At 35.2% G+C, this 14,445-nt stretch overlaps 1 protein-coding gene across 3 annotated transcripts in view; it reads right to left on the minus strand.

Moving 5' to 3' along the window:
• Positions 1–3,954: 3,954 nt before the first annotated feature.
• The window catches only part of TBK1 (TANK binding kinase 1), a 50,112-nt gene continuing 39,621 nt past the window's right edge, over positions 3,955–14,445 (minus strand). For all 3 annotated transcript variants that reach the window (XM_027854164.1, XM_027854163.1, XM_027854165.1), the window contains 5 exons: positions 13,823–13,924; positions 13,627–13,723; positions 11,958–12,064; positions 11,688–11,759; positions 3,955–5,655 (listed from right to left, as the gene is read on the minus strand). In XM_027854164.1, the coding sequence (XP_027709965.1) occupies positions 5,604–5,655; positions 11,688–11,759; positions 11,958–12,064; positions 13,627–13,723; positions 13,823–13,924 (430 nt within the window). In that variant the 3' untranslated portion in view covers positions 3,955–5,603. The remainder of the gene's footprint in view (positions 5,656–11,687; positions 11,760–11,957; positions 12,065–13,626; positions 13,724–13,822; positions 13,925–14,445) is intronic.

Below are 14,445 nucleotides of genomic sequence, written 5' to 3' on the forward strand. Positions count from 1 at the left end.
CATGGTGGCAAAAAAACTGGAAATTGAGGAGAAGCCCATCAATTGGGGAATGGCTAAACAAGTTCTGGTGTATGGTTGTGATTGGAATACTATTGTACTGGAAGAAATGATGAGCAGGTTGATTTTATAAAAAGCATGGAAAGACTTCCATGAAATAATGAATAGTGAAATGAGCAAAACCAAGAGAATGTTGTATAGAGTAACAGCAGTATGTTCAAAGAATAACTGTGACTAGCTATTCTGAAGAATATAAATATTCAAATCAACTACAAAGGACCTATGAAGATGCTATCCACACACACACACACACACACACACACACACACACATTTCTGTGTATATCTGTGTTAAATGATGAACTTCTCTAGTGTGGGGTGAGGAGGCTGGGAGGGAGACAAGCTTAAAATGTAACCAAAAAAATTTTAATTAAATTTTAGAAAAGAAAATGAAGAAAAAAGTGATGGTATATAGCAAGGAATTTTTTTTAATTGGAATTAGAAACTTGTAAGATGTTAAAGGATGATGTTTCACATATCATTCCTGATATTACTTAATTGAAACTAGGTGAGACATGTAGTGACAGTTATTTTCTTATAATTAAAAGCCCTAATTCTTACTGCATTTATATGAACGTTTAAAGCTGTACTCCTCAGTATTCAAACAATTTACCATATACAAAACCAAATATGGAAAAAAATTGGCCAAACTTTGGAAGAAAAAAAAGTTCATACTTTCTGTTTGCATACTAAACACATCTTTATCCTTATTTGACCATAGCTACATCCTTTTAAACATGGTTTTCTATTTGTTGCTGTTACTTGCTTTAATTTTGCATCTCGGTTACAAAAAGCCTGCAAACAAGCCTACCATCAAATGTGGAAGCATAATGTGGTAATGGAAACATGATATATAAAAATGAGAGCAAATTCACTTAAAGCTAATGTATTATATAGTTTTTTAAAATTAAATTTAAAAATTTTCAATTAGTAAGCATTTCTCACCTTTCCTCGTTTTCATAAAAAACAAACCTTCAAAAGAAATATGCATAATCAAGCAATACAAAGCTCCATATTCACAATGTAAAAAAGTATATCCCATTCTGTATCTTAAGTTATCACCCCTCTGTTAGAAGGTGGGTATCATTATTCATCATCAGTCTTCAGGAACAGTGGTTGATCATTGCAGTGATCAGAGTTCTTAAGTCTTTCAAAGTTGTTTTGTCTTTACAATACTATTATTGTATAAATTGTTCTCCTGATTCTGCTCACTTCATTCAGTATCAATTCAAATCTTTCCATGTTTGTCTGGAGCCATCCCTTTTGTAATTGTTTATGGCATAAAGATGGTACACTACATTCATATAATTTGTTCAGTCATTCCCCAATTGATGGGCACTCCCTTAGTTGGGCACTAAAGAAAAGAGCTGCTATATTTGTACACATTGGTCCTTTTAATCTTTCTTTGATCTCTTTGGGGGCAGAGGCCTCGTATTGCTATCGCTGTGTCAAAGGACATGCAGATTAGTAACTTGTAGGGAATAGTTCCAAACTGCTTTCTAGAATGGTAAGACCAATTCACAATTCCAGCAATAGTGCATTGAATATTCCTGTTTTCCCCCATCTGTTGCAACACTTGTCATTTTCCTCTTTTGTCAGCTTTGGCAATCTGAGAGTGTGAAATGGAACCTGAATTACTCTAATTTGCATTTCTCTAATCATTGGTGATTTGGAGCAAAGCCAATCTGTACCCTGAGTCCATCAACTGTCTTTTAGGAGGTGAGTACCATGTTTTCACCATAAGTCGTTTGGAATCTTGGTTGGTCATTCCATCATTCAGTTTTCCATTCCCTCTTCATAAAGAAGAGTATGGTCAGAGCAGAGTGTGTTCAGCACCTGTGTTCTAGGTTTGACACAACCTGCTTCTGTTTTCCTCTCTCTTCTATCCCTCTTTCAGAACCCAAAGGTCCTTATCCCTTCTTTCCTTTTAAACCCCTCTTTTCCAGCCACCTTCTGTGTTTACAGTTTGTTTTGCTTAGAACTAAGACTCCTTTGAACTTGTCTTATTTTTCCCTTTGCCCCTTCCCTTGTTGAATAAAATGGTTTTCTATGTATGTATATTCTTCCCTCCTTTAACAAGTTCAGATGAAAATGAGGTTCAAGTTTCACCTGTTCTGCCCCCACACACACCTTCTTTATGTGTATAGTCTTCCACTTGTTCACCAAAATTGAGATAATTTCTCCCATCCTTCTCCTCTAGTGTATTCCTTTCCTCTTCTCTAAGATCAGCAAACAAAAACAAAAAGCCTTTCAGGCCCTCTGTCATATTAAGTACCTCTTATGAGCCCTGAAGATAGGGTTTGGAGATCACAAATGTATCTCTCCTCACCACTTATATTTTAGTCCCTTATGATTGTTCACTCTTATTTTTTATGTTTCATTTAAGTCTTGTGTTTGTATTTCAAAATTTCTATATAGCTCTGGTCTTTTTTTTTTTTTAAATCAGGTACGTTTTGGAAGTCCTTTATTTCATCAAAGATCTATTTTCCCCCCTTGTAGGATTATCTCGTCTTGCTTTCCAGAATACTGCAGTTCAAGCTCTCCATTTCTTCATCTGATAGCTACCAAATCTGATCCTAACTGTGGCTCCTTGGTACTTGGATTCTTTCTGGCTCCTTGAAGGATTTTTCCCTTGACTTAGAAACTGGATTTTGGCTATAATGTTCCTGGAATTTTTTATTTTGGGTTTCTTTCACATCACCAATGGATTCTATTTTTACTTTGCCCTCTGGTTCTAAGAGATATGGGGCAGTTTCTTTTAATTTCTTGAAATATGATGTTTAGGCTTTTTTTTTTTCCCAGAGGGAGGGAAGGTCATGATTTTCAGGTAGTTCAATGATTAAACTATCTCTGTTTTCCAGATCAGTTGCGTTTTATATAAGATACTTTATGGTTCTATTTTTCAGTAGTAGCTTTTTCACTGTATTTTGCCTCACGAAGTCACTAACTTCTATTTGTTCCATTCTAATTTTCATAAAGTCTGTTGCTTGGGTAAGGTTTCACACTTCTTATGGAATTCTCTTTTCATTTCTTTCTTCCATAGCTCTCATTTCTTTTCCAGTTTTCTCCCTGGTGCTATGTTCTCCAAATATTTCCACTAGTACTCTCATTTAACAAATAATTTTTTGCTCCCTGAACATTATGAGGTTTGCTCTGCACCAGATGTGGTATCTCCTCTTTGCCTGGTTCAAAGCCTTGGCTCTCTTTCAGTCCCTGAGCTTGGGTGCAGCTACACCTGGCTAGATTCCATACTCAGGATCTGCAGACCTCATCTCCTTATGTTGACCTGAGCTGAAAAACTGACTCATAACTTTTTCTTGGATTTACCGTGAAGAACTCTGAAGCATTTTCTAGATCTTCATGGTAGTAGTGTGGGAGTGCGTGGCTGCCCTACCTCCTTTTCTACCATCTTGGCTGGTCTCCCTGCACTCTATAAAATTACTACATTTTGAAAGCAAAATGCATTCATTGCCTTAAAATATTTTGGACTGCGATTATATATTTGTGGGGTTAAAATGGGGAAACTAATGAAGCCTTGTTGATATGTCACTAAATCCTGCAGTGAAAAAATTCTTCATCTTGGTCTACAGTGAAAGTTTCTTTGATAGTTCTGCTTAGGGTTGGCAATATAAAAATCTAAAGAGATAATTCAAGAGCATCAAATTTTAAAACATAAGTAAGATTTATATGGTCAAGTGACCCTTAGAAAAAGTCAACAAAGAGTAAATGTGTGATTTGAAGAAAAACACACTCAGACCATAAAATGGATTGGCTGTTGATACTATATTTAAGTAAATAAAGCCATTCACTCATGCATTTATTTAATGAATACACGGGCATCTTAAACCATCCCCATACAATAATGCATCATTATTCCAAATAAAATCTTAATACAATGTCAGTTTTTAAAAAATTTGTTTATTTTCCACTGCTGTTTTTGTCAGGAAATTATGATACACAGACTGATCAAAACAACACTCAACAGATCTGATATGTCTGAGACCGAAACTAATCATTACAAAAATTATTGGTGGAATAATAAAAGTAAGTGCTAAGCGCAACCCTTCAGTTTGAAATTCTTGGAATACCTTTCAACGAGAACACTCTTTTTGTATTAAAAGGATTACTTTTTCAAAGACTATAGTTTTTCTCCAATCTACATCTATGCGGCCTACATTCTAGCCAAACTACTTGTTCCTTTACTAGAAGTACTCTTGTTTTTGTGCCTTGGCTCATGCGATTTCCTTTACCTGGAATGCACTTCCCCTAGCTGTGCTTAATTCCTACCTATTCTTTAAGGCTTAGTTCAAATGTCATGTCCTCGAAGCATTCCCTGATTTACCCATTTCCATTTTCCTCAGAAGAAACTTCTGCCTCCTCTTTATATGTCTTTTCAACTGTTTACCCTGTATTCGTTATGTATTTCTGGTCTTACCTGGTCTCACCTCCCTTAGTAGACTATTAAGTTCCATGAGGGCAAGGACTGTATTTTATTCTTCTCTGTATTCCCTATACGATTGGTGCTCAATAAATATTTGTTGAATGAATGAATCTTTACCAAGTTTGCAAAACCTTTGGGGACATGAGACAGAAACTTCTTTTTCTACTTGAAGGACGTAAAAGTATCATTTACCAACATCACCCATATTATTTCTTTTAAAAAATAAGAATTTTTCGCATATGCACTATATGCACATGCATTCTTCTCATAAAAACAAGTAAATTCACTACCTTTCATAAAATATTGAGCAAAATTAGTTTTAGAAAAGATGATAAGAAATGAATACATTAATTTATTTCAGCTGCCCCTAGTTTAGGTTCTGTATTGAAATCACAACTAAGTTTTATTGCTATCAGAGGTGGATGAGTTTTAATTATTAAACTGATAAAAATTTTGCTTTAGACTTTATCCTAAAATAATCAGATGATTTTCCCAGAATAAACAGGGTCCTGGGCAACTTGTAGCCTGAAAACAATGTCATTTCATTTTCCAAACAAAAACAATGTCATTTCATTTCCGAGAAACACACAAGTTCAATTCCGAATTCCTATAAAATAAAAGCCAAGACGAGAAAAACAACTGCTTCCATTCTTGCCTTTGCCCCCAAAATTACAACCAAAAGTCTCACCAGCAATAAAAATTATTCCATTTCTGAATTTTAAGGATGCAATACAGTAATATACAATGTAGGTGTGGTTCCACCTAAAAATTCTCCCTTAGAAGCTGGAGCAAGCTATGGCTCATCTAGTCTTCTGTCAAAGTAGCTTACAAATCTCAGTATCTGTTTTCATCATGTTCATGTACTAGTGCTCACTGAGGTAAATTTCCTCACTTGATTATAAATGTTAAAAGAGAAAAGTACATTTTAGCAGCAGCCAAAAATTTATATATTTTTATGTATTTACAATATACTACATATTTACATGCTTGTGTCAAATACTGAAATACAGAAATAGGACACCTGAAGAGTCACTAACATTTAATGCCCCCAAAACATTTTTTTCTTGTGCAAAATGAATGAGGTTTTTTTCAACCTCCTCAGAAAATTAGAGGCAATCAACATTCCGCAGGCCGCCATCCATAGTCAAAGCGCCAAATCTGAAACAGAAGAAAAAGTAAATCTCCCAAAATTTAACTGATCATTAAAATATATTTGAGAAAACAGCGTATATTTCTGAAAAAAAAGTCTTTTTTTAAAAATGAACTTTAAATAACTATTCATTTCTTATGTTTTATCCCAAGTCATAGTCAGAATAGTAAAAAGAAATTAAAATCAAGGAGGCTTTAATAATAGGTCCTCTGATTTTGACAAGCAACTACAAATAAACAAAGGAGACTCTGCTTATTACAAACACTGTAAGAAATGGTAATTTTATTCCTGATAATTAAAACTTATAAAACCATTTTAGGAAAGGACCATTACCTCATACTTGTAAAATGCCATTTTTCTAAAAAATAAAATGTATTGTCTGTACTGCTTGTTTCCCCCCCTTACTATGTACGGTTTTTAAGTAATTCAAATTTAACATGGTAATTCCAACACAATTCTGCTTGTCTGTCAGTTTCAAATTTCCTTCTGGTCTTTTCTGTTTGTTTTTAAATGATTCATTAATACTCTTTTCTTTATCTTCCTTTTTTTGGGAGTATAACTATTTCCTCCCAACCCATTTCAACCACAAAAGTCAAAGGTTCTGTCGTAACAAATAATCATTAAAGGGCAGCGAGGTGGCGCAGTGGATAGAGCACCGGCCCTGGAGTCAGAAGGACCTGAGTTCAAATCCAGCCTCAGACACATAACACTTTCTAGCTGTGTCACCCTGGGCAAGTCGCTTAATCCCACTGCCTAGCAAAAACAAAACAAAAAAACAAATAATCATTAAAAACACATTTACACATAGCCTGAGGAAATTTATGTCTCATTCTGCATCTCTAATCCATCACTCCTGTGCCAAGAAGTAATTCATTGTCAGTTTTCAGGAACTATAATTGTTCACTGCTTTGATCATAATTCTTATCTTTATAAAAGTTGTTTTTCTTTATGACATTGTAACCATTGAAAAATTGTTCTGATTCTGCTCATTTTCACTCTTAATGAGTCCCTACAAAGCCTCTGATTTCATTGAATCCATCTCTTTTTTTCTAGATGTCATAATATTCTTTTAAAAACTTTTATAAAAGGGGACAAGAGAGTAGGGGGATGATAGAGAGGAGGGCAGATTGGGAAAGGGGGTAATCAGAAGCAAATACTTCTGAGGAGGGACAGGGTCAAAAGAAAGAATAGAATAAATGGGGGGTAGGATAGGATGAAGGGAAATAGAGTTAGCTTTTCATAGCATGTCTACTATGGAAGTGTTTTGCATAATATAACCTATATTGAGTTGCTTGCCTTTTCAATGAGGGTGGGTGGGGAGGGAGGAAGGGAGGAAATTGGAACCCCAAGTTTTAAAAACACATGTTTAAAAAAATGTTTTCACATGCAACTGGGAAATAAGAAATACAGGAAATGGGGTAGAGAAATCCATCCTGCCCTACAGGAAAACAGAAGGGGAAGGGGTTAAGAGAAGGGGGGAAAGATAGAAGGGAAGGCAGACTTGGGGAAGGGGTATTCAGAATACATGCCATCTTGGGGTGGGGAGAGGGGCGAGATGGGGTGAAAATTTGGAACTCAAAATCTTGTGGAAGTAAATGGTGAAAACTAAAAATAAATAAATATATTAATAAAAAAACTTGTTAAAATTAGAAATACTGAAAACCAAAAGCAAGATTTAATAAAACTGAAATTAAGAAAACTATTGAACTAATAAATAAATCTGAGAGCTGGTTTTTTAAAAAAAAAAAAACCCTGATAAAATAGATAAACTTCTGGTTAATTTCATTAAAAAAAAAAGAAAGAAAACCAAATTACCAGCATCAAAAATGAAAAGGGTGAATTCACCACCAATGAAGAGGAAATTAAAACAATAATTAGGAGCTATTTTGCCCAACTGTATACCAATAAATTTGACAATCTCTGTGAAATGGATGAATATTTACAAAAATATAAATTGCCCAGATTAACAGAAGAGGAGATAAAATACTTAATCCCATTTCAGAAAAAGAAATTGAACAAGCCATCAATGAAGTCCCTAGGAAAAAATCTCCAGGGCCAGATGGATTTACAAGTGAATTCTACCAAACATTTAAAGAACAATTAATTCCAATACAATATAGACTATTTGGGAAAATAGGCAAAGAAGGAGTCCTACAAATTCTTTTTATGATACAAATATGGTACTAATACATAAACTGGGAAAAATCAATTATTAATTAGCAAATTAAATTAAAGACTGTTTTGCAGTTGTATTTGCATAATTCCTGTGTCTTAGAAGCTGGATTCCTAAATTTTTCATATCTAATGTTATCTTCTTTGCTAATATTTTGATTCTTTCGCATAGATATTCATTAGAGATTTTTAGCTATAGTTTTCTTTCTATGCTTCACTGCTCTCTAGTTTAAGCATCAGGGCCATATTTTTCTTATAAAAGGAATTTAGCAGGATCTTATTTTTCTCTACTTTTGTAATCAACTGATATAATGCTGGTATTTATTAATCTTTGAATATCTGACAGAACTAACTTATAAGTAGATCAGCTCTTAGGGTTGCTTTCTTTGAGTTCTTTCCATAACATGTTCAATTGCTAAGACTAGATTTTTAATATTCTCTTTTTATTCCCTTAATCTGGGCACTTAATAATTTTTGTAAACATTCATCCATTTATCAGTTTTCCAAATATAATTGGGCAAACAATTTCTAATAATTCTCGCTTCATTTATTGTGAATTATCTTTTTTTTTTCACTTTTGTTTCTTTCTTTTCTTCTTCTTCTTTTTTTTTTGGCTAGGCAATGAGGTTAAGTGACCTGCCCAGGGTCACACAGCTAGTAAGTGCTATGTGTTTGAGGGTGGATTTGAATTCAGGTCTTCCTGAATCCAGGGCGGCATTCTATCCACTGCGCCACCTAGCTGCCTCCTTTTTTTCACTTTTGATACTGATAATTTGGTTTTCCTCTATTTTCTGGATCAGATTAGCTTTTTTCTTCAAATACCTTAGTTATATCAATTCAATATTTTTCCTTTTAATTTTGTTCAACTTTTTATTAATTTTCATAATTTTTATTTTTGTATTTAATTGACTAATACATGCTCAATTCACTGATCTGGTCTGCTCTCTCTTAGGAATGAAAATGTTTATAGAGAGAGAAATATTTCCCCAAAGGACTACTTTGGTTGAACCACAAAAGTTTGGGTTATGTTGTTTTACTATTTTAATTTTCCATAAAGAAATTACCTATTGTTTGTATGATTTGTTTTTTGATCCACCAATTCTTTAGAATTAAATGATCTATTCTCCACTTGACTCCTTTCTCCAAAGGTTCTTTATTAATTGTAATTTTTATTACATTGTAATAAGGGATAGGTTTAATATTCATCCTTTTCTACATTTGTTTGTGAGATTTTAATTCCTTATAGCACATGGCCAACTTTTTTGTGGGAGGGCTAGGCAACGGGGTTAAGTGACTCGCCCGGGGTCACACAGCTAGTATGTGTCAAGTGTTTGAGGCTGGATTTGAACTCAGGTCCTCCTGACTCCAGGGCTGGTGCTCTATCCACTGCGCCACCTAGCTGCCCCCACATGGTCAACTTTTGTAAAAGTATCATCTATATCTAGGAAATATGTATAGGATATACATATTCCTTTCTATTAATATTCAGTAATTGACAGATAGCAAACATTTATATAGCACTTCAAGGTTTACAGAACATTTTACATATATTATTGTATTTGTTCCTCACAACAACCCCATGGAGCACTACTAGGAAACAGACTCAGAAAGGCTAAGAGAGTTGCTCAAAAACATAGAGCTAGTGTCTGAGGAAGGAGTCTAACTCAGATCTTCTTGACCCCTAGTCTAATATTTTACTACACACATACACACAGATCCACACATATGTATCTCTATATACACATACGTATGTATATGTACACACACACATATATATATATATTTCTAACTTATCTTTTTGTTAGATTTGTCTGAGTCTAAATGGAGCATACTGAGTTCTTTGTATTATCATAATTTTTTCTGGCTATTTCTCCCAGTAATTCAATTAACTTTTCCTTCAAGTACTTAGATGCAATGATATTTTGTGTATATATAACTTTTAAGAAAAGGAAAATTGAACTAAGTCTTTGGGGACACTTTGTACATTAAGTATTGATTTCATCACCTATGGTGCCTTTAAACATAACAGTTTCCTTATTAACTCTTTATCTTGTCTGAAATTAAGATTGCTAGCCCTGTTTTTTAAAAAAAATTCACCTTAAGTGTAATAAATTCTATTCCAATCGCTTATTTTAACTCTGTGGATTTTTATGTTTCAAGCATGTTTCTTATAAACATTTGGCTGGCTTTTGCTTTCCAATACATTCCACCATCTTCTACTTTCTGGGTACATTCATTTCACTCATCACATTTTCGGTTATGACTTAATTGTGTTATTTCTCTCCATCATAATCTCTTATACTTTTCCCCTCTATTCTTATGTTTACCCTATATAAAGTACAGAACGCAGAGACAGAACAAATGATCAACACTAGAAACCCCTAAGTGAAGAGAGCTCTTCCTCCTCTTCTCTTGCTAAGGCCAGACCCCAACTCTCTACTTCTGACATGTTTTTCTTCATCATCCTTTATGATCAACCCTTTGAAGCTTCCTCTTTATTCAACCCTTCTGAATTTCCTAATTGCTGTTGAGGGCTCCACCATCCTCCCTGTCACCTGGGCTCAATTTTACCTTTGAAATATCTCTTGGATAAACTCCCTCTCTCTCTTCTGACACCACTACTACCATGGTGCAGCCTCTCATCACCTCATTCCTGGACTACTGCAATAGCTTGCTGGTTGATCTCCTTGCCCCAACTCGCTCCCCACTCCAGTATATCCTCTGCTCAGTATCAAAAGGGATTATCCTAACGTAGAGGTCTGGCCATATTACCCCTCCCTCCCTCTCATTCAATACATACTTCCAAGATAAAAATTAAATCTTCTATTTGGCTTTTAATGTCCTTCATAATCTGGCCTTAAATGTGACTGCCTTCCCCCCAAAACAATAAAATGTTTCGAAAAAATGTTAAGGGAATGACTCCTGGTTGATAGTAATATGAGAGGTTGTAGAGAAGTTCAGTTCTCCCACATAAACCCAGGCAAATATCTTAAAAGAACCTCAGACAGACCAATAAAAACAAGAAACAGAAGTAAGCTCCTCCATTTAGTCCAGAATTCCCCAAGAAGCTGTCTAGAAACCTGGCAGTTGCAGGGAGAGGGGTCTCACTAGGGATACCAGATGATAAAAATAAAAAAACCTGGATGCCATATTTCAAAACGACTACTAGTAGAATGCTGACTGGCAGTAATAGGTACTCAATAAATATTTGTGAAAATGAACTCAAGAGGGGCCAGGCATAATAAAAACAACACCCATTTATGTACCTTGTAAAGGTTTGGCAAGCCCTGTGTTACCCTGCGAAGTGAACGTGGCTCCAGCCAGATGAGGACAGTCTCACTGGCTCTGCACTACAGTCAGGTGCTGGCATCTTTAATACTTGAAGGTACACATGCAGCTGGCTTGCTAAGTAACTGCATTTACACAATACTCCAGAACCAATAACAAACCAAAGGATTCCAGAACAGCACCTAACAAGTAGCTTTGAGTTCAGAAAATGCAAAATGACTGTTGAAATGAGCAATCTTTACATACAAGGTAAAGATGGTTTTGAACCAAACAGCAACTGATTCAAAAAGCTAGTATTACCAAGAAATAATTATATAATATGGAATCTACTGTAAAATTATTTATATGATTTTCTCCCCACAGTAACTATGAGAAGTAGACAGGTATTACAATCTCTTAAGATAAATAACAAGTAGCAAGAGGGGTCAAACAAGACCAAGTTAGAGAAAAATCTGAAGTAGGCTTGTGCACATATATCCTCCATTACTGCTTAGCCAATGATCCAGGAATATTAAAGTCTGTGCCTATTTTTAATTTAGTAGATATTTACTGGGGGGGTGGGGGTGGAGAAGAACCTCACCTCTCCAAAATATGATTATTTTCAGCAAGTTCTTTAACAACACCTTCCATCTCTTCCTTCAATTTCTTCATGCTATAAAACAAAAACCAATGAGTTGTCATTACTTTATAACCTGAAATTTCCACCTGCAGATTTAATTTATTTGCAAGTAATGTTAGCAATTCTCGAGCAATTTTGAACTTTATCCTAGAATTATTTACTAATATCAAATACTCAGAGCTAAAAATGGTGACAAACTGTAAATTAATCACTCAATTGTGAACTTCTTACCCAAGGGTCATCTCCACTAGTGTGTTGGAGCTTGGATAAATGGGAGCCATGGTATGTTTTATTCCACTGGAAGCTGCAAACAATTTCTGAGGCAAAGTTTCTTGTAACTGAAACACAGAAAAGGTATATATGAATCACAAAACAAAGAGCAACAAATTTTCTACTACAGAACTCATGCTACACCTTTTAGTAAAATTACTAATTAACATTTGGAATCAAAACTGCTAGTGTGACAACATTTATGCCTCATACAAAAATCTGAAAATAATTTTAAGCTGGTAGCTATATGGAACATATAGGTAAACATGTTTCCAACCAAGATATTTTAATTATACAAATGTTTTTCTTCCTTGCAATCCCAGGTCCTTAAACATAGTAAATAGTTAATTACTTTTACATGGGATTAAACAAACACCTGGGTATTTTGAAACAAGTAGTTGTATATGTCAATGTTCCACTTTTAATTCCTAGAGTGCTATTCAATCCACGGAGCATCATTAAATGCCTATTTTCACAAAGCACTGTGCTCAAGGCTGGAAACGACATAACATTTACATTAACTGTCTCTGCCAGGATGGAGTTCAGCAGCTTATAGGAAGGTACATACTTAGATCACTATGTCTAAGGGGAGGGAGGACATTTTGGGCAGTAGGAGGAGTCAGAAAAGGCAGGGATAAGGAGGATATGTGCAGGGAATAAAGACTTATGTAGCTTGGCTGGAACATGCAGTGCAAGGAGAGAAATAATAGAAGCTGCAGCTGGAAAGGTGAGGAGGTAACAAACTATGGAGAGCTTCTAATACTAATAAAAGAAACAAGGAATTCTCTCTATAGGCATAAAGGAGTCAGCAGTGCTTTCTAGGCACAGGTTTGACGTGATCACGACAGTCATCAAGAAGGCTGATCTGAAAGAGCAAGAAAGGTGGGCTGCATGAAGGAGACAATGGAGGCAGGAAGATTTATCTAGAGGTTACTGCAATAGCCTAGGCACTTATTTTAGAAGAGAACCACCAAACTGCAGAGTTGGACAGTAACCTTCAAGGTAATCTAGTCCATCTCTTCTCCCAAGTATGAATACTGTCTGTAACACCTTCAATAAGTAGTCATCTAGTCTCTGTGAAAGACTCTGGAACTCACACTGAGAGGCAGCTCGTTTTATTTAAAAGATGTCAGCCTGAATCTTTATTCATCCTATATTCAAAATGACAGCAATACAGGGCAAGCTTAAAAGCACACCACGACTTCTGGGATGCCCTGTGTATACTTAAGTGTCTGTGGTTATCAATGAGAAATTTATTTCCCACCTGGCTGCAGGACTCCATCATGCCTCCATACCAGGTGTCCTCCCTTCCCTCCCTTCCCAATCCTTGTTTTCAACTTCTTTTTTATGTGTTGCTTTCCCTCATTAGACTGTGAGCTGCCTGAGGGTAGGGACTGTCTTTTGTCTCTTTTTGGATCCCCAGTGCCTGGCACATAGTAGGTGCTTAATAAATGTTTACTGACTGAATTAGAAATTAGATTAAGAGCTAGATTAGATTAAACAGCCTGTGCTGTTTCTCCAACTAATTACTAAAACAAATATTCTCAAATACTGTTTATCCTAATTTAATATCAGTGGTCTTCAAGGGGAAAAAAAGGCCTTTTTTCTGCAATCAGAAAGGCTCCAGTACCTCATTAGTATAGTCCTGGTACTTTGATACCTCTTCCTCCATATCAAAACACTGATTAGTTAGAGATGACAACTGTTTCCTTAGGTGAAGCATCTTTCTGAAAGTAAAATGAATTCACTTAAAATAAGCAAGTTACAAAAACAGATGTCAAAATTGTAAAAATCAAAAAAGGGTTTTTTGGGTTTTTTTTTTTTACCTCATCCACTCTTCTGCCTTATCCAAAAATGTTTCATATTTTTCAACACACTCATCAGTGAAGTGGCTCATAGCTTTTGTTGCATAAAAACACAGTTTCTGCCTGTAATTTAAGAATAATCAATGGAATCTTCTCCCACAAATTTCTTAATCCCTACCTCACACCTTAAAAATTTATTAAATATATAATGCAAAAGAGTAAAATTACCAAAGGGGGAAGGGAACCTTTTCATCACTCTTAAAATGAAGAATATATTTCCATCAGCAAACCTTATATATGTACACATTCCAACCTTTCAGGATGATTTTTGTTTTTGAAAGCTACCATAGTAATACTGAAATTTAACAGGAGGAAGAAAGAAGATTGGATCATATTTAGTAAACTATATAAGGGCTTTCAATGATCTCAATCTATTTCCTATTGCCCGAGTCAGTCTTTTTTAACACTGATGTTCCCCTGGTGAAGATCTGGCTGCCAATCACGTTATAACTCTACAACTTCAAAAAAAAAATTCCAAGGGACATGAAGGGCACTGGCAAAATGCCTGGTGGGCACAAATAGGCTGTATCTTACCAATGCTGACTAGAATACAAGAAATGACAAAAAAACATAAAGGACATGTA

The sequence above is a fragment of the Vombatus ursinus genome, unplaced genomic scaffold (genome assembly GCF_900497805.2).
Source record: "Vombatus ursinus unplaced genomic scaffold, bare-nosed wombat genome assembly UNPS02010320.1, whole genome shotgun sequence".
Lineage (NCBI taxonomy): Eukaryota > Metazoa > Chordata > Mammalia > Diprotodontia > Vombatidae > Vombatus > Vombatus ursinus.